Source organism: Triticum aestivum, chromosome 4A (genome assembly GCF_018294505.1).
Source record: "Triticum aestivum cultivar Chinese Spring chromosome 4A, IWGSC CS RefSeq v2.1, whole genome shotgun sequence".
NCBI lineage: Eukaryota > Viridiplantae > Streptophyta > Magnoliopsida > Poales > Poaceae > Triticum > Triticum aestivum.
The window spans coordinates 715,942,306-715,960,403 of record NC_057803.1 but is presented as its reverse complement, the minus strand read 5'-3'; the positions used below and the strand labels follow the sequence as shown (position 1 = coordinate 715,960,403).

The window sequence follows — 18,098 nt, the reverse complement described above, 5'->3', positions numbered from 1 at the left end:
ATATGCGCTAGGTAGGTATCAGATGGCATGTGAAGGAACATGTCTTCGGCTCATACAATGCCCTTCCACTCCGTACTATAAAGCCACCGCAGGAGCAATCGTGTGCCTCCGCCAGCCGCCTGTGTCCTCACTATGAAGAAAAACAGATCAAAAATAGCGGGGGAAACAATATGACAAGAACAACTCATTAGGGGTTTTTGTGGGTAGGCAGCCGGACTGCCGGAGCACCATTTGAAACTTAACTATCGATGAACCCCGGCGCATTATCCAGCCTAGCAGCGAAGATCTACCCATTGGTGACTAGGCCAACGAATAGTTGCCCTGATGCTATTGTCGACTGCTATCGGTACTGATTGGTGCAGGTTGTTGTGTCGCGAGATAGCCGATAGCGAGAGAAGATCCGAAGGCGCAGAGACGAAGATGGAGGGATCAGGTGAGGAGGGGAGATGCGCTGGTGGTGGATTTTTATGGTCCTAGAATAGAGAGTAACTATGGTCCATGGAAGAGAAAAAACGCTAAGCTCAATCTCCAGTCATGGAATGCGAAAGAGCGGTCGCTTTAGTGGCCAAGAAACATCTACACGGGAAAGAAATGAATATTGCATTAGGGCATGAACTATGATGGCATATGGATACATATGCTCCATGAGAAAAAGTAGGTTGAGGCATTTATATTGACTTTTTCACCCCAACGCAAGCTACCACTAGTGGGCCTCATCAAGCAATACACATGCATGTCATGCATCTCTACTCTCCACTCCAATATTTTCATCTTTTTGCACTGGACCACACTTTTTCTTCCCAAGCACCCGCCTCATGCTAATGATCCCACTACACCATCCAAACCCCGATCCTACATGGCATGCGGGGCATCACCCTGTGGCTATGCATTTGCCATGCCCTTACAGGATTAGTAACTAAAAGCAAACGTGGCTGGTTTGGATCATGGTGGGTCCCTCATGTAAGCCGCTAGGAAAAATCAGATGTGGCTGGGCTGCTAATGTGGATAGGCTGCATGTCAAGAAAAATAGTTTAGCGCGACAAACTATTTAGGTATTGTGGATACGTTAAACCTTTTCCAATACATGTTGAATATTTATTTGAATACATGTTTAACATTTGTAAAATGCACATTCAATATCTTTTCATAACATGGTGAACACTTTTAAATATACATTTGAAGAATTTTTTTCAAAAACTTCATGAACAATTTTAAGCACGTGCAAATATTTTGTTAATTGGTAGGTCTTTTTTTACATTGTACACATTTTTTATCATGTTTTTCTAAAACTCGCGTGAACAAATTTGACTTTTCATGACACATATTTTTAAGCACACGAACATTTTTAAAAATTTCATGAATATTTTTTTTGAATAGTAACAACTTTTCTACAGATTACATGAAGGTTAAGTTATCTTGAATATTTTTTGAAATTTCATGTTTTTTTGTAAACTTGTGAATATTTTAAATGTAACAGTATGTTTTAATGGTACAAACATTTTCTCAAAAGTGCGCAAATAACTTTGTTACATTGCATTAACATTTATTAAATGTGTGGTGAATGTTTTGAAATGTTTAAGTAAGTTAATTTTAAAATATATGTATTTAGAATATTTTATACAAAAGACAAAATATAAAAAGAAACGAAAGAGAAAACATGTGTACATGCACCAGCTCGCGGCAGTCCGAGTTGTGTTGTGCATTTTTTTTCTGGCCTAACAAGGGGAGCGCTGCATGCTATGCGTCAATAGGAATTGCTTTAAGCAATAATATAGACCAGCTCCAACATCTTCAACATATGATATATATATAGGACATGTACATCACTAAAAAGTGCATTATGTATCACCCTTAATATTTTTGCTCCAATAAATGATATAAAATAGAGCACAATTTTCCTCCAACAGGTGATGTCTATGGGTATGACAATTGCATACATATTACCCTAAAAAGGGGACAAATGCATACACATTGAATATATTCATACCAAATTCATCTCAACTAAATCAGAAACACTACAAAAAAATTGTTCATCACACATCACACAAAATTGTCATCACACATCACACAAACTATTTATCACAGAAATTGTTCATAACACTATAGCCAAATTGTCGACAAGTTGCGGGGCAACAAGCTCCATCACAGGCGGCCGAGGGCAGCGACCGCCCAGAATCCAAAGTTGTCCCCTTGTTGTGCGGAAACACAACTCAACTCACCAAACTAGCCACCCAGTTTATCCCGGTTCGCAGCAGTCCGAGTTGTGTCATGCATTGTGTCTGGCCTAACTAGGGGAGCACTGCACGCTATGCGTCGATGGGAATTGCTTTAAGCAATAGTATGGACATTCCTAAAAGAACAACAATAATATAGACCAGCTCTAACAACATCTTCAACATGTGATATATATTGGACATGTAAAAGACAGTATTACATCAATAAAAAGTGCATTATGTTTCTCCTAAAATATTTTTGCTCCAATAAATGATGTAAAATAGGGCACGATTTGCCCCAACTGGTGATGTCTATGGGTATGACAATTGCACACATATTACCCTAAAAAAGACAATTGCATACATGTAGAATATATTCATACCAAACTCATCTCAAATTAATCACAAACACTAAAAATGAATTGTTCATCACACATCACACAAACTGTTCATCACACATCACTCAAACTACTAATCACATAAACTGTTCATCACACATCACGCAAACTTATAGCCAAATTGTCGGCATGTTGTGGGCCGACAAGCTCCATCACAGGCAGCCGAGGGCGACGACTGGCCTGAATCCAAAGATGTGTCCTTATTGTGCGAAAATACAACCCAACTCACCAAACTAGTCACCCAGCCTATTCCAGTTCGACAACCACCTCTAGCCTGAGCCACTGACGACGGTGACCCACTTGTCAGCACGCTTCTTGATTATTCAACCTCAAGCAGCTTTCAAGTGGGTAGTTGTTGAGTTGAAGGAGGAATGTATCCAACAGTTCAGAATCCAAAATAACTAGGTTAATGATTCCAGTGAACCGACTGGCGGAGCCTCTAGCCTGAGCCACTGACCGGTCGCAAGCGAGTTGTTGGTTTATGTTTGAGTAACATGGATTTGGGACCCACACTTTCCCTCGTCCTTATCCTCCATGACCTCTTGAGAATATTTGATCATACATATGTTCCTTCTCCTTCCTTCGCGGAGTGCTTCGCCTCCATTGTATGTAGCACAAAAGCTCTCTCCTCTCCCCTGCCATGGCGCTCGCAGCCGCCGTCGTCATCGATCTGTAGACACTTAGACAAGTTTATGCTGGAACTAGTGTCTATGGGTGCTGTGCCGGCGAGTTGCATGCTGGAACCACCCTGACGTCTTTGCTGCAACCGTGTGTACATTTGCTAGAACAGGCCGGTGACGGAGCTGGAACCGTGATGGGGAGATGCTACACCCGGCAACGGTGGTTGCTACGACTATGTCGGGCAAAGCTGCGAAGGGCATCGACAAAAGCTGCAACCGGGCACCGGCAGAGCTGCAACCAACTTCTACAAAAGTTGTGTTGTGCATTTTTTTTCTGGCCTAACAAGGGGAGCGCTGCATGCTATGCGTCAATAGGAATTGCTTTAAGCAATAATATAGACCAGCTCCAACATCTTCAACATATGATATATATATAGGACATGTACATCACTAAAAAGTGCATTATGTATCACCCTTAATATTTTTGCTCCAATAAATGATATAAAATAGAGCACAATTTTCCTCCAACAGGTGATGTCTATGGGTATGACAATTGCATACATATTACCCTAAAAAGGGGACAAATGCATACACATTGAATATATTCATACCAAATTCATCTCAACTAAATCAGAAACACTACAAAAAAATTGTTCATCACACATCACACAAAATTGTCATCACACATCACACAAACTATTCATCACAGAAATTGTTCATAACACTATAGCCAAATTATCGGCATGTTGCGGGTCAACAAGCTCCATCACAGGCGGCCGAGGGCAGCGACCGCCCAGAATCCAAAGTTGTCTCCTTGTTGTGCGGAAACACAACTCAACTCACTAAACTAGCCACCCAGTTTATTCCGGTTCGCAGCAGTCCGAGTTGTGTCATGCATTGCGTGTGGCCTAACTAGGGGAGCACTGCACGCTATGCGTCAATGGGAATTGCTTTAAGCAATAGTATGGACACCCCTAAAAGAACAACAATAATATAGACCAGCTCTAACAACATCTTCAACATGTGATATATATTGGACATGTAAAAGATAGTATTACATCATAAAAAGTGCATTATGTATCTCCTAAAATATTTTTGCTCCAATAAATGATGTAAAATAGGGCACAATTTGCCCCAACTGGTGATGTCTATGGGTATGACAATTGCACACATATTACCCTAAAAAGGACAATTGCATACATGTAGAATATATTCATACCAAACTCATCTCAAATTAATCACAAACACTAAAAACAAATTGTTCATCACACATCACACAAACTGTTCATCACACATCACTCAAACTATTCATCACATAAACTGTTCATCACACATCACGCAAACTATAGCCAAATTGTCGGCATGTTTTGGGGCGACAAGCTCCATCACAGGCAGCCGAGGGCGGCGACTGGCCAGAATCCAAAGATGTATCCTTATTGTGCGAAAATACAACCCAACTCACCAAACTAGTCACCCATCCTATTCCAGTTCGACAACCACCTCTAGCGTGAGCCACTGACGACGGTGACCCACTTGTCAGCACGCTTCTTGATTCTTCAACCTCAAGCAGCTTTCAAGTGGGTAGTTGTTGAGTTGAAGGAGGAATGTATCCAACAGTTCAGAATCCAAAATAACTAGGTTAATGATTCCAGTGAACCGACTGGCGGAGCCTCTAGCCTGAGCCACTGACCGGTCGCAAGCGAGTTGTTGGTTTATGTTTGAGTAACATGGATTTGGGACCCACACTTTCCCTCGTCCTTATCCTCCATGACCTCTTGAGAATATTTGATCATACATATGTTCCTTCTCCTTCCTTCGCGGAGTGCTTCGCCTCCATTGTATGTAGCACAAAAGCTCTCTCCTCTCCCCTGCCAAGGCGCTCGCAGCCGCCGTCGCCATCGATCTGTAGACACTTAGACAAGTTTATGCTGGAACTAGTGTCTATGGGTGCTGTGCCGGCGAGTTGCATGCTGGAACCACCCTGACGTCTTTGCTGCAACCGTGTGTACATTTGCTAGAACAGGCCGGTGACGGAGCTGGAACCGTGATGGGGAGATGCTACACCCGGCAACGGTGGTTGCTACGACTATGTCGGGCAAAGCTGCGAAGGGCATCGACAAAAGCTGCAACCGGGCACGGGCAGAGCTGCAACCAACTTCTACAAAAGTTGTGATGGCGGCAACGGGGTGAGCCGAGTGCTACAACCGGCAATGACGATTGCTATACTACCGTTACGTTAAATGCTGCAACCAGTTAACCGTGCACCCTTTCAGCCACAGGTATGTATGTTTGGCACGCGTGCGCCTGACCGCACGCACACGCATGGACGCACCTAGAATCTGCCAAATAACTACGCTTCATGTGTGAGCACTGACCGTTGGATCATACGGCTTCGCACCCACAGGTATGTATGTTTGGCACGCGTGCGCCCGCCCGCCCGCACGGACGCACGAGACCGGCGTCTCAGCATTGTGCATTTGGCTGCACGCACGCGAGGAGGGCTAAATATATAAGCTATCCCGCGCGGAGGGAGATCGGCGACCAACAGAACAGAAGAAGGACGCGAGCGAGACCCGAGGAGAGCCGAGAGCTGCAGCGTCCGGCGTCCCCCGCCGACGCCGACGTCGCCGCCACCGTCACCCAGAACCCCTCCTCCGCACGCCCCTGCCACCAGGTATCCATCCCCATCACCCACACCTTCTTCTCCCTTCCCCGCCGGCCACAACGCAGCTTTCTTGCTTTCTTGCAAACTTATCTTCTTGCTCGTGGTGCAGCGCCCCGGGCCCCGGCTATGGCGCTAGTGCCCGTGGCTGCGCGCTCGTCTTTCTTCAAGGAGCTGTGGGAGGCTCTACTGGAGGTACTCTGGGACGAGGTCAAGGAACAGGCGATGGAGCGCTGCCTCCGCTACCTGTACCACAAGTTCCTCGAGCGCGAGGAGCCTCCACCCGCGCCCCTCCCGGATTTCGCGCAGTTCTTGGTCGCCGACGGCGACACGGCGGCCGAGACAGCAGTCTTCGGGCCCCGCCCGGGGCCCCCCTTCCGCTTGGGCGACGGGAACCCCCGTCCCGGATTCCTATTCCTCCTCCTCGACGGCGAAGTCCGCCAGCGGCCTCCGCCCACCAGCGGAGCAATCGGCGTCGACCATGTCCCGATCCCCGATTCATTCTTCTACCCATCCGACGCGGAGCGGTACGCCGTCCCGGTCTTCGCGCGGAGAGCGCCGCGCCTCGGCCCGGTCCTCGGCTGCGGCGCCTCGCCGCTCTCGCCTCCGCGGCCCCCGAGGTCCGTCCTTGTGCTTCCTCCTCCGCCGCCGCCGCCGTCAAGCGGCCCGACGCCGCCGCCCTCCGTCCCCGGCGCTCACCCGATCGGTCCTGCCGCGTCGACGGCTGCTGTGGTGCCGGGTTTCCTCTCCCGGCACTGGCACTGGCTTGCCCTCGGGGTCGCGGCCGCGGCCGTGGTGGCCCTCGTCGTCTTCGCGCGGAGGCGGTCCCAGCGCCGGCGCCGGGCGGCGGAGGAGGAAGCCCGCCGCGGCTCCACGGAGGGGACCGACGGGACCAGCTAGAACCGCCGGCAGCGAGATGCCGGCCGTTACACAGGCCAGGACCCAGGAGACGCCGGGCCCCCATGGGCCATAGGGAGGGCCCATCCGGCCCAGTTACTTTCCAAGTTTTTTGTTTCTAGTCGAACCATGCCTGATACATTTGATAGTGTCAGCGTATTCTTTGTTTCTTGATATACTTCTGGAACTTTCATTTTTGCGCTTCGGCTGGATTATACTAGTATACAGTACATCATTTAAACCGCAACAAAGTATTTTTGTGTCCAGCTTTTTTGGTCAAGTATTTTTTGTTATGGAGCTACTAGAGATATTTCGTTACTTTCTTCAGCAACAAAGTAAGTTGAAGCAGAAACTGCCAAACCAAATGCTCATGCAATACGGAAACCCAGCTGATGGCTATAACATTAGAGCATCTTCAGCTGTTGGCGGGGCGTCTAAAATCGCCGCCTGGGGGCGAGCCGGCGCAAAAAAACGGCCTGGGGACGAGTTGGCCCCCAGTCGTCGGCACAGGGACCGCCCTCAGACGCGTCTGATTTTTTCTTAAAATTAAAAAAGTTCGGCAAAGTTCGGTTAAAACACGTCTAAATTTCGGCAAACTTTGGCATATATTGTTTCGCGACGCGTTACAAACATAAACTAAAAAAAGAAATCACTGAAAGCTTAGTAGTCGCCGTTGTCGCCGCCGTCGGCGGCGGCCTTCTCATCCTTGATGCGGCCGCCCTTGCTGGACCCCTGCCCGGCGTCGCCGTGGCGGACTGGTGACGGCGCGTCGTCCTCGTCGCTCTCGTCGAGGACGACAACGACTCCTTCTTCGAGTGCGCCGGCGAGCGGCGTCTCCGCCGCGGGCTCGGCCTTGACGCCGAGCAGCGCCGGAGAGCCAGAGGAGTGGGAAGAAGATCGCGACGAGGAGTGCGAGGAGGAAGACGAGGGAGTGACGAACCTCCTGGGCAGCCATTTCCCGACGCGTCGGCGGTGGGCCGGGGCCGCCTGGGGGTATGCCAACGGCGGGTTGTTGTTGCCCTTGAGGTGCGCCAGCATGCCCTCGAGCGTGCGGCCGGGGACGCCCCACCACACGTGGCGCCCCTCATTGTTCTTCGTGCCGCCCACCACCGGCACCCCGTTGATGGACGCCAGCCGCTGCTCCTGACGGCGTGCGAAGTAGGCAGCCCACGCCGCGTAGTTGTCGGCGTCGTACTGGGGGAGGGCAAGCTACTCGTCGGTGAGGGAGGCACGCACGAGCTCGACCTCGGCGGCGAAGTAGTGGGGGTGTGTCGCGGCATCGGGCAATGGGGGAACAGGCACTCCCCCGTTGCTCAGCCTTCACCCCGTCGGCATGGCGCGCATGTCCGGCGACGCCGGGATGTTGGCCTCGAACAGGAGCCATTGGCCGCCGCAGAGTCGCTGGGGAAACGTGCGGCCATCGGAAGAGGGAGAGAGGGGAGGGGGAAGGGCTCGGCGGCGGCGCACTGGAGAGGGAGAGCTCGGCGTCTAGGCTGGAACCATCTCTTGTTTTTGTTGGAACCATCTCTTGTTTTTGTGCATTAAGTGAAGACACTTTTTATTTTTGCTGGAACCCCTTACTAGTAGAAAAAGGACCTATTGTCCTGGTTCATAAGGACTTTAGTCCCGGTTCTGAAACCGGGACTAAAGGGTCGTTACTAAAGCCTCCCTCTTTAGTCCCGGTTCTTACACGAACCGGGACTAAAGGCCGTCCACGTGGCCGCTGTCTCGAGGTCCATCTTTAGTCCCGGTTGGTAACACCAATCAGTACTAAAGGAAATTTTATGATTTTTTTTGAATTTTTTTTTCGAATTTTTTTTGGATTTTCGAATTTCTGTATTTTTTGAACCTCTAATCTCTAATCATCCCTCATCACTGCTCAATTTAACCTCTAATCTCTAATCGCCCTTCATCATGCCAAATCATCCAACTTTCCGGACGGTCACCCATCCTCTCACTACTCCAGCCTGAGCATGCTTAACTTTTGGGTTCTATTCTCCCTCTTTCCAAGTCTGCACTTGTTGTTTTCCTCACAATAATAAGATGTCAATCCTATTAACCCTCAGGAATTTAGCTTGAGCATGAAGTCACACATTTTACTGTTTGAGTTTGAAACTATTGTTCTAAAAAACAATAATTATTTAGTAACATTAATATTTCTTGAATAAGTAGTTTGACCATAGTTTGACCACAGTTTGACCACAGTTTGACCAGATTTGACCAAAATTAAAAAAACTGAAATAATTATTTAGTAACACTAATATTTCTTGAATAAGTAGTTTGACCATTGTTTGACCATAGTTTGACCACAATTTGACCAGATTTGACCAAAATTCAAAAAAACTAAAATAATTATTTAGTAACACTAATATTCTTGAATAATTATTTAGTAACAATATTACTTCTTGAATAAGTAGTTTGACCATAGTTTGACCAGATTTAACAAAAATTCAAAAAAAACTAAAATTTGAGCATAACTTTTTTTCCTTTTAGAATTTGAGGTTTCTAAAAATTTGCAAACAGGCCGTAGGCCGTCAAAATTGGATGCAGATTTTTGTGCCGAACATTTTGATATATTATACGTTTTTATTTTGACATCGTATTCAAAAGTTATAGCCGTTTTACATTTTCCCTACACTTTTTGCAAAACATGTCCAAATTTAAGTTTTTAAATTTTCCTAACTAGTAGATGTAGTAACATAACTACATCTTGAAGAATTTTAATTTTTCAAGTTTTTATCATTTTCTTTTGCTTTTTACGAAACTGAAAAGGCGATCCCGGGGGGGGGTAGAGTTTGAAAATGGGACCTTTAGTACCGGTTCGTGCCACGAACCGGTACTAATGCCTCAAACCCCATTAGTACAGATTGGTGGCTCGAACCGGGACTAAAGGTCTAACCTTTAGTACAGGTTGGTGCCACGAACCGGTATTAATGGGCATCACACCCATTAGTACCGGTTCGTGGCACGAACCGGGACTAAAGGTCCGGTACTAATGCCTGTATGATGCCCTAGCCGCTCGAACCGGGACTAATGCTCACATTAGTCCCGGTTCGTAATGCAACCGGGATTAATGCTCTTTTTTGGGCGGACCAAAGCCCTGTTTTCTACTAGTGCCTTTTCTGTTTTCCTACAATTGAGAAGACGTTGCCGTCGCCATCATGATTTTTTCTACAATCTATTTTCTTTTTGTTGGAACCATATTTGATTTTGTTGGGACCATTTTCTGATTTTTGCTAGAAACCATCCCCATCCCCTCTTTTTGGCTTCCAACAGCTCTGCTGGCGAGCGACGTCGTGGCCGCATTATTGTTGCAACCAGAGGGATGGCAGCACCAGCGAGGACTTGTGTTTTGCTGCCGACACCGAAAAGGGAGCATCCATGGAGTCAACAGGGAGCGAGAGGTGGGTGGGGGGCGGGGGGGGGGGGGGGGGGGGGGGGGGAGGAGTCAACGAGGGAGCTGCACGAGACGGGAGATGTGGGGGAGGTGCGTTGAGGAAGGTCTCTCGGACGGACCCCTTTTTTTGCTAAATCCAACGGCCAGAATTATTGGCATCCGGTGGCTAGCGCTTGACCGGCCCAAATTTGGGCCGGTGCGCCGGCGCCTAGTACTACCCATTTCAAAAAGCCCCGGAACTGCTGCGTCCGCTGCCCTGTGGAGGACCCCTCCTGACGAGCCCATTGTTAGAGGTATCTGCTCCATGCACAACCCAGCCCAGAAGGCTGCCAGATGGTCAGACCAAGGAGCTGAAGCAACCAACAAACCCAATGGTCAGCGTTGAATTTGATTTCATTGAATCTAGCATGTGAAGCTATAGGAAAATGTTGTTCGAGTTGGGAGTTTACCAATCAATACGGAACGGCTGAGAGTTTGCAACAGCATACACTTTAACTATCATATCAAGAGGCAGGATATAACAGTAAATTACATGTAACAAAAGTTGTTTGTGAGAGTTTGCAACTCATTAGTAGTAAATTTGTTAGCGTCCCACAGAACATGATAATGATCAGGATGGCTTGTTCCCTGATAGAAATCGACACTGGGATCAGCCAGCAATCAGGGCATTCCATCAACGAAAACTTGCAAATAAAGGAAAGCCAACCTGAATGCTAACATGACTACACAAGTAGAAATCAAACGCTGTTGGTCGGCAAATTTTCGAACGAATAACAGGGCCTAGCATTATGAACATAAAAATGGTCAGATTCAACACTCGGGTAAGCACAAAAAACATGTTTGCACAAAACAACTAATCAGGATGTATGTTCCTGCTTCTACCAACAGTATGCTTATCATTGCGGCGATGCCGTTTCTGGACAACCAGAAAAGTAATTGGAGGCTCATAATTGGAAGCACGGGCCTAGCAACATAGGAAATGTTAGGCAGAGAAAAAATGTTGAATGTTGACAAACAAGTATGGTTAGTTACCCTAGGAAAAGTGTAGTCAAATAAACTCTCCGATGTTCGTACCAGGAAGAATTGAAGGATCCAAAGAGACGAAGACGAGAGCATCACCAATACGAAAGAGGCAGGCAGCTAAACTGGTGGGTGTGCCTGGTGATGAGTCAATAGCAGTTCGTGAGTATAACATCACATTGTTCTATCAGAATTTAAGAGCTACATTGTTCACAAATTACATACAAAGATCATGTTTAGTAGAACAGGGCAAGACCTGGGCATAGCATACTCAAAAATGTCAGAGGTCAATACTACAATTGAAACAACAGACCATAATACTGGCAGAAGCCAAACAAAAAAGGCGTTTAGCATTTATCATTCAGATATGTGAACTCAAATTGAATAGACTATTTATTCATCCCATAAATACACACAACACTACAGTGCACTAAAATGCAGTTTGGTTGATTCTGAAGAAAAAAATATCCTGTTTGGTTCAGCGATTTCCGAACGGAATCCCATTACATTGGTATGTTGACTCTTATTATACTAGTTCCTCAACATAACACATGGGATCCAGAACCATTTCTTAGAAGGAACCAGGGCATGAACCATGCATTACCAACCTCTAAAATTCTTGAACAAAACAAAACATCGCGTAACAACTATTCCAGTAACAAACCATGCCAAAAAGAGAAAATCACATCCATCTTGCTAGTGATAAAAAGTTGACCACTTTTCAGAGGTGCATTGCATGAAAAGGTGAGCATTTGTAGTTTGTGAACTACAACAATTCCAGTTCAAGGTACTAACTGTTCATTCTGTTAATGTGGAAGAAAAATGTAAATCAAATTATAACAAATCAGCGTGTCTTTGAAAACTTTGATTAGCCCAGATTAACATTGAATGCCAGAACATCAGATTGCTAAGAAAAATAGAGGTTCCCAAAGAATGACTAGTGAATGAATTAACTGCCTCAAAACAATTGTGAGCCTCTCCTTATGTTCAATATTGTACTGCCAAAAATAAATTTGGAATAACATAGACAGTGCAGACATTTTTCATAACTTACACTAAAAAGGTACTACGCAGGTCAAGAACGCTGGTTCAAACAAGAACTATGAACAGAACCAATCAGAGGAAGCGAACTGAATTAGCAGTAACATGCCTTAAGGCCATACTATCAGACGACCATATACATATTTACTCAGGCTCCAGCAAAATGTTTCATCGGTTGATACCATGACTCTTAGCATTTCTTCCAAAATTCAAATTATAGATCACATACTGCTAATAGTGCAATGCAAATTATAGATCACATATTGCAAGACTGGAGAACAGGATTTAGCTCACAAAATTGAACCATTTGCAGCATGAAGGTACTAACAATAGATGGGCACAAAGAAATTACAGGGCACAGGATATGCAGATCAGTCTCTATTAGGGGTGGACGCGGTCCGGGCCGGTCCGGTCCCTGACCGAGCCATGCTTTGGACCGGCCGCGGCCGGTCCGGTCCGGACCGGACCGAAGTGGCTGGCGGTTCATATTTCCAGGACCGGACCGGCTGCAGCAAAGCTCGGTCAAGACCGAGAGGACCGACTGAATTTGTATCCTGGGAGTGCGCTGGGAGGATTTTTGGCTCTGTTTAGCCACTGTTTAGTCATCCTTTTATATTTTGTAAAGCAAATGGACCAAGAATACAGCATATATGAGACAAATTTTGAACATTTGGAATGCTTGTTTCAAAAGAGGATGGAATCGACAATAAATAAGCAAGTTTTGCTATAGGTTTACCATGACAAGCTGAAGAATGGATGAAAGATGATATAAGAAAATTTTGGAATTCAGTACTAACTGCTAACAATGGTGTATTCAACACTCAATAGATCAGTACGAACTGCTAACAATTCAGTACTAATTGTTGAAAATTTTGGCACTGAATACCTCGGTCAGAGATGGGATAAGGCAAAGGAGAGGACAGAGGAGATCGAACAGGTGCAGGGGAGACGGCGTGCAGTTGCAGGCACATCCTCCCCCTCCTCCAGCTTCGTGGTCATCTCAAATCGACAGCAGCGAGCCGGCGAGGAGGTGGTCGACGGCGGACAGGTGGAGACGGCGGCGGTCGACCCTCAACTCGACGGCAGGCAGCTGCACGCGCTGCACTCCCTCCTCTTCTCCTCTTTCCCTCCAGTACTACGGCTTCGTGGTCTACGGCGAGGTGGTTGACGACGGCAGCACCAGGAGGTGGTCGACGACGGCAGCCGGCGGAGGCGGCGCTCGACCGCTCGGGGTCGGAGGAGGGGAATGGACGGGGTTGCGTACTTGAACTCTCTGCTTTGCCTGTATTGCCGTCTGCGCTAGGCTCTATATGGTTTTTTTTTGAGGCACTGGGCTCTATATGGGTTGCTGTGGGCTGTGGGCTGTGAGCTGGGCTAAATGTCGCGGTCCGAACGAGCGGACCGAGCTTTGACCGGACCGGACCGAGAAAATTTCGGTCCATTTTCTAGGGACCGGACCGACGACTTTTTTCAGCGGGCCTGGACCGAGCCGGCCTGCACTGAGCGGGCCGCGAGCCGGACCGTTTCGTCCACCCTAAGTCTCTATGGTAAAGTATACTGGGCACATGCCTAGTCAAGAACAGTACAGCCTAGATTAACAAGACTCCCAACCAGACACAACTGCCGCAACAATCTCACTACTCACCCACATTCTTCACGGCCTCCCGCTGCACCCTCTCCATGCGGTGCCTCTCTGTGAGCTGACGACCTCTTGCCGCATGCCCTTCTTGGCTGTGGCCCCGAGGGGCTCGAGAAACACCGTCACAGTACCTGTGGTGCCTGGGTTTGATGCGCTTGTGGATCTCGTAGCAGGTGGGTGGCTTGTCGAATAGCTCCCGGACGACGGGGAGCTTCTTGGCTGCCCGGACCCGGCCGAAGGGGACGGGGATGGCGACGATATTGCCGTTGAGGACGTCGGTCATGGGCACGGCGTAGCAGCCGCGGCCGGCGGCGGCCGTGTCCTGCTGAGCTTGGGGCGAGAGAGGGTTTGGGGAGGAATGAGCGGAATTTCCTATTTGCCGCATTTTGCGGCAAATAGTCGGCGCGACGCACAGGACGCAGCTCACCCTGGGCCGGCCCATTTGAGTGGTTTCGCTTCGCGATATTAAAAGACCGCAAAAATGGTGGCTATAGAGATCGAACAAACGACCTCTTGTATAAGTACGCGCCGCGGTAGCCACCACGCCTAGCTTCTGGATGTTTAAGGAAAACAATGCTAAGTTTTAAGAAGTTAAAGGCGACAACAAACTTAAAACCAGTTTACGTTAATTCAAATAACTTTTATTCCTTCTACTGGTTCTTTCTGGTTTTTCTTCACAGTCTTATTCTGTTCTTTCCTTTTTTCACGTTTTTTTTATTTTTTTACTTTTTAATATTTTCTCCTTTTTCTTTTTAAGCTTTTCAAAAATGTTCTTTGTGCATATTTCTGAAATAGTGTTCACATTTTTAATTTTTTTTTCACAATTTCGAAAAATGTTCCTGATTTTTTTGTTTGTTTGTTTTCTTTCTTTTCCATTTCTTTTCTTATCTTTTTTTAAAAATAAATTCAAAATATTCAAAAAAAATTCCTATTTCATAAATTTTTCAGTTTTCGAAAAAATGTTCTCCAATTTAAAATTTGTTCCCGTTACACAAAAAATTTCAAAACTTTCAAAATGCAGAAAATATACCGGATTTCAGAAAATATTCGTGTTTTCATAAAATGTTCGCGCTTCCAATTTTATTCGGTATTTTTCAAAATTGTTCTCTATTTCAAAATTATTTTTATTCTCAAGATTCAAAAAAATGTTTGTGCTTTAAAAAATTGTTCACGCTTCCAAATTTATTCAGGATTTTTCAAGATTGTGCTCTATTTCAAAATTTGTCCTCGAGATTCAAAAAATGTCTGTGCTTTAAAAAATTGTTTGCGTTTCCAAATTTGTTCGGGAGTTTTCAAAATTTTTTCTCAAGATTCAAAATATGTTCGTGCTTTAAAAATTGTTCTCCATTTCTAAATTTGTTCTGAAGATTCAAAAAAGGTTTGTGCTTAAAAAAATTGTCCGTGCTTCCAAATTTGTTCTCAGTTTCAAATTTTGTTCTCAAGATTCAGAAAATGTTTGTGCTTTAAAGAAATGCCACAAATTCCAAAAATGTTTGGGAAATTCAGAAGTTGTTTGTGTTTCCAAATTTTGTTTTGAAATTTGAAAAATTGTTCCTGTTCAGTTTTTTGGGTAGTTTAAAAAATGTTTCCGTTCTAAAAAATCAGTTTGCGTCTTCAAAATTCGTTTGTGTGTTGAAAAATGTTTGAGTTTTCTAAAAAATTGTAGAAAAACACTAATAATGTTCGCGTTTGATAAAACATTCACGTTTTGTTTTGCTATTTGGAAAATCGTAAAGGATGTTTTTCAAACTGTCTTATACTTTCTTTAGTTCTTGTAGGTTTCCGCTGTGGTTTAGTCAACTGAGGTCGTCCATCCTAGTGGCTAGTAGCATGCGATTGCAAGTCGGCAGTGCTGTGTTCGATTCCCAGCCATCACGCTGTGCTTTTTTTTAGCAAATTATCACCTTGTATTTCCAGCGCACTCTCCAACAGGCTGGCCCAATTGGCGCACCTCCGCGACGTGCTCGCGTCGCCCCTGTGCGTCGGCGCCCTATTGGACGCAACGATAACAGCCCAAATGGGCCCGGTCCAGGTCGTGCCGGCCCGATAGCAGTTCCATAAATCGAATTTAGAAGAACTCTAGCAGTTCCATAAAGGGTCTATTTAAGAATACATCTAGATGTGACATGCATCTAAGCTGATGTCCACTCTGTTTGTGATATATTTTTCTGTCCTAGTTTTATTTGTTTCTTGTTGCTGCATTATATATTTGTGGAAGCTTAGACGTGACATCCTTAAAAAACATCTGGATGTGAATTAATTAGACAAACTGTTCCATAAATACCCTAAAAAAGCAGTTCCATAAATCGAGTTTACAACAACTGTAGTAGTTCCATAAATCGAATTTAGAAGAACTCTAGCAGTTTCATTAATCGAATTTATAACAATCTACAAGTTCCATAAACTTTTCAGTTTCATGTAGTAGGGCTAAGGGCATCTCCAACGTTGATTCTGAAACTGAACATCGTATTCGTTCACGAACCGATGATGACTAGTCCGCGAATCGGCCATCTAAAACTGCCAACATACATTTCAAGCCAAATTTGAAAGAAAAGCTAGGCAACTTATATCAAACACGACGGATTTCAGCATAGTTCGAACATAGTTTACATAAAACAAATGTATTTTGACTGTTTTACTAAGAACTAGAAAAAAGACCTAGGAGGCTAACTTGTAGCGGACGACAACCTCGTACGCTTGGCCGCCATGCCTGGCCGCACCACTCTAGCCGTCCGTGTTGTCGTCATCACCGTCCCTCCAGCGGCGGAAAGTCACGGGACTGCCACGACTGCCTTAACCCGGCAATACCAATTGCGGAAGTCGGCACGCCAGCTCCTTCTTCATGCGGCGCTTGATTTGGACACCATGGTTGCGTGGGGGGACGCGGGTTCCTCCTTCACGCGGCGGAGAGGTGACGTCAGCTCCTGCTTGACACGGTAACGCAGTGGGGAGGACGGCTCCTCCTTGACGGCACGCGACAGCAAGGGCGGCATCAGGACCATGCTCCCGAAGCGACCTTTCTATCATCAGCTTCATCTGACAGATGAACTACTCGCCCGTCAGAGCGGCCTCCGAGAGGAGGTGACTATTGCGGCAGCGGCACCTAGTCCTCCTCTTCATTGGAGGGGATGACAATCTCCTCCTTGTCAGAGGAGTCGGTAGCCGTGGAGCTCGAGTACCCTGTAGAGCAAGGGCGGCGGTTGATATGTCCATTTTGCATCATGCTTTTATATCAATATTTATTGCATTATGGGCTGTTATTTCACGTTATGTCACAATACTTATGGCTATTCTCTCTTATTTTACAAGGTTTACCATGAAGAGGGGGAATGCCGACAACGGGGATTCTGGCTGGAAAAGGAGCAAATATTGGAAACCTATTCTGCAGAGCTCCAAAAGTCCCGCAACTCCATGAAAGTCATTTTTGGATTTAATAAGAATTATTGTGCAAAGAAAGTACATGAGGGGGCCCACACCCTAGCAAGGAGGGTGCGGGGCGCCCCCCTCCCCTACAGGGCGCGCCCCCTATCTGTTATATGAGGTGTTTTATCCTGGAAAAAAATCAGGGGCAAGCTCATGAGACGAAACTCCGCCGCCACGAGGTGGAACATTGGCGGAACCAATCTAGGGCTCCGGCAGAGCTGTTCTCCGAGGGAAACTTCCCTCTGGGAGGGGGAAATCATCACCATCATCATCACCAACGATCCTCTCATCGGGAGGGGGTCAATCTCCATCAACATCTTTATCAGCACCATCTCCTCTCCAAACCCTAGTTAATCTCTTGTATCCAATCTAGTATCAAAACCACAAATTGGTACCTGTGGGTTGCTAGTAGTGTTGATTACTCCTTGTAGTTGATGCTAATTGGTTTACTTGGTGGAAGATCGTATGTTCAGATCCTTTATGCATATTATTACCCCTCTGATTATGAACATGAATATGCTTTATGAGTAGTTACGTTTGTTCCTGAGGACATGGGTGAAGTCTTGCTATTAGTAGTCATGTGAATTTGGTATTCGTTCGATATTTTGATGAGATGTATGTTGTCTCTCCTCTAGTGGTGTTATGTGAACGTCGACTACATGACACTTCACCATTATTTGGGCCTAGAGGAAGTCATTGGAAAGTAATAAGTAGATGATGGGTTGCTAGAGTGACAGAAGCTTAAACCCTAGTTTATGCGTTGCTTCGTAAGGGGCTGATTTGGATCC

The 18,098-nt window shown here is 46.0% G+C and overlaps 1 protein-coding gene and 1 long non-coding RNA gene across 2 annotated transcripts; one reads left to right on the top strand and one right to left on the bottom strand.

The window, feature by feature from the left end:
* Positions 1–5,479: 5,479 nt before the first annotated feature.
* On the top strand, positions 5,480–6,916 carry LOC123083358 (wiskott-Aldrich syndrome protein family member 2-like). The gene is made up of 2 exons (XM_044505420.1): positions 5,480–5,905; positions 6,006–6,916. The coding sequence occupies exon 2, from the start codon at positions 6,023–6,025 to the stop codon at positions 6,791–6,793; it is 771 nt and encodes a 256-aa protein (XP_044361355.1). The 5' UTR covers positions 5,480–5,905; positions 6,006–6,022; the 3' UTR covers positions 6,794–6,916.
* A 3,720-nt stretch (positions 6,917–10,636) lies between these two features.
* LOC123088311 (uncharacterized) lies at positions 10,637–13,535 on the bottom strand. Its single transcript, XR_006441842.1, has 4 exons — positions 13,135–13,535; positions 11,262–11,345; positions 10,894–11,151; positions 10,637–10,814 (listed from the first exon to the last, which is right to left on the bottom strand). It is a non-coding gene; the product is annotated as an uncharacterized lncRNA (long non-coding RNA).
* Positions 13,536–18,098: the final 4,563 nt, after the last annotated feature.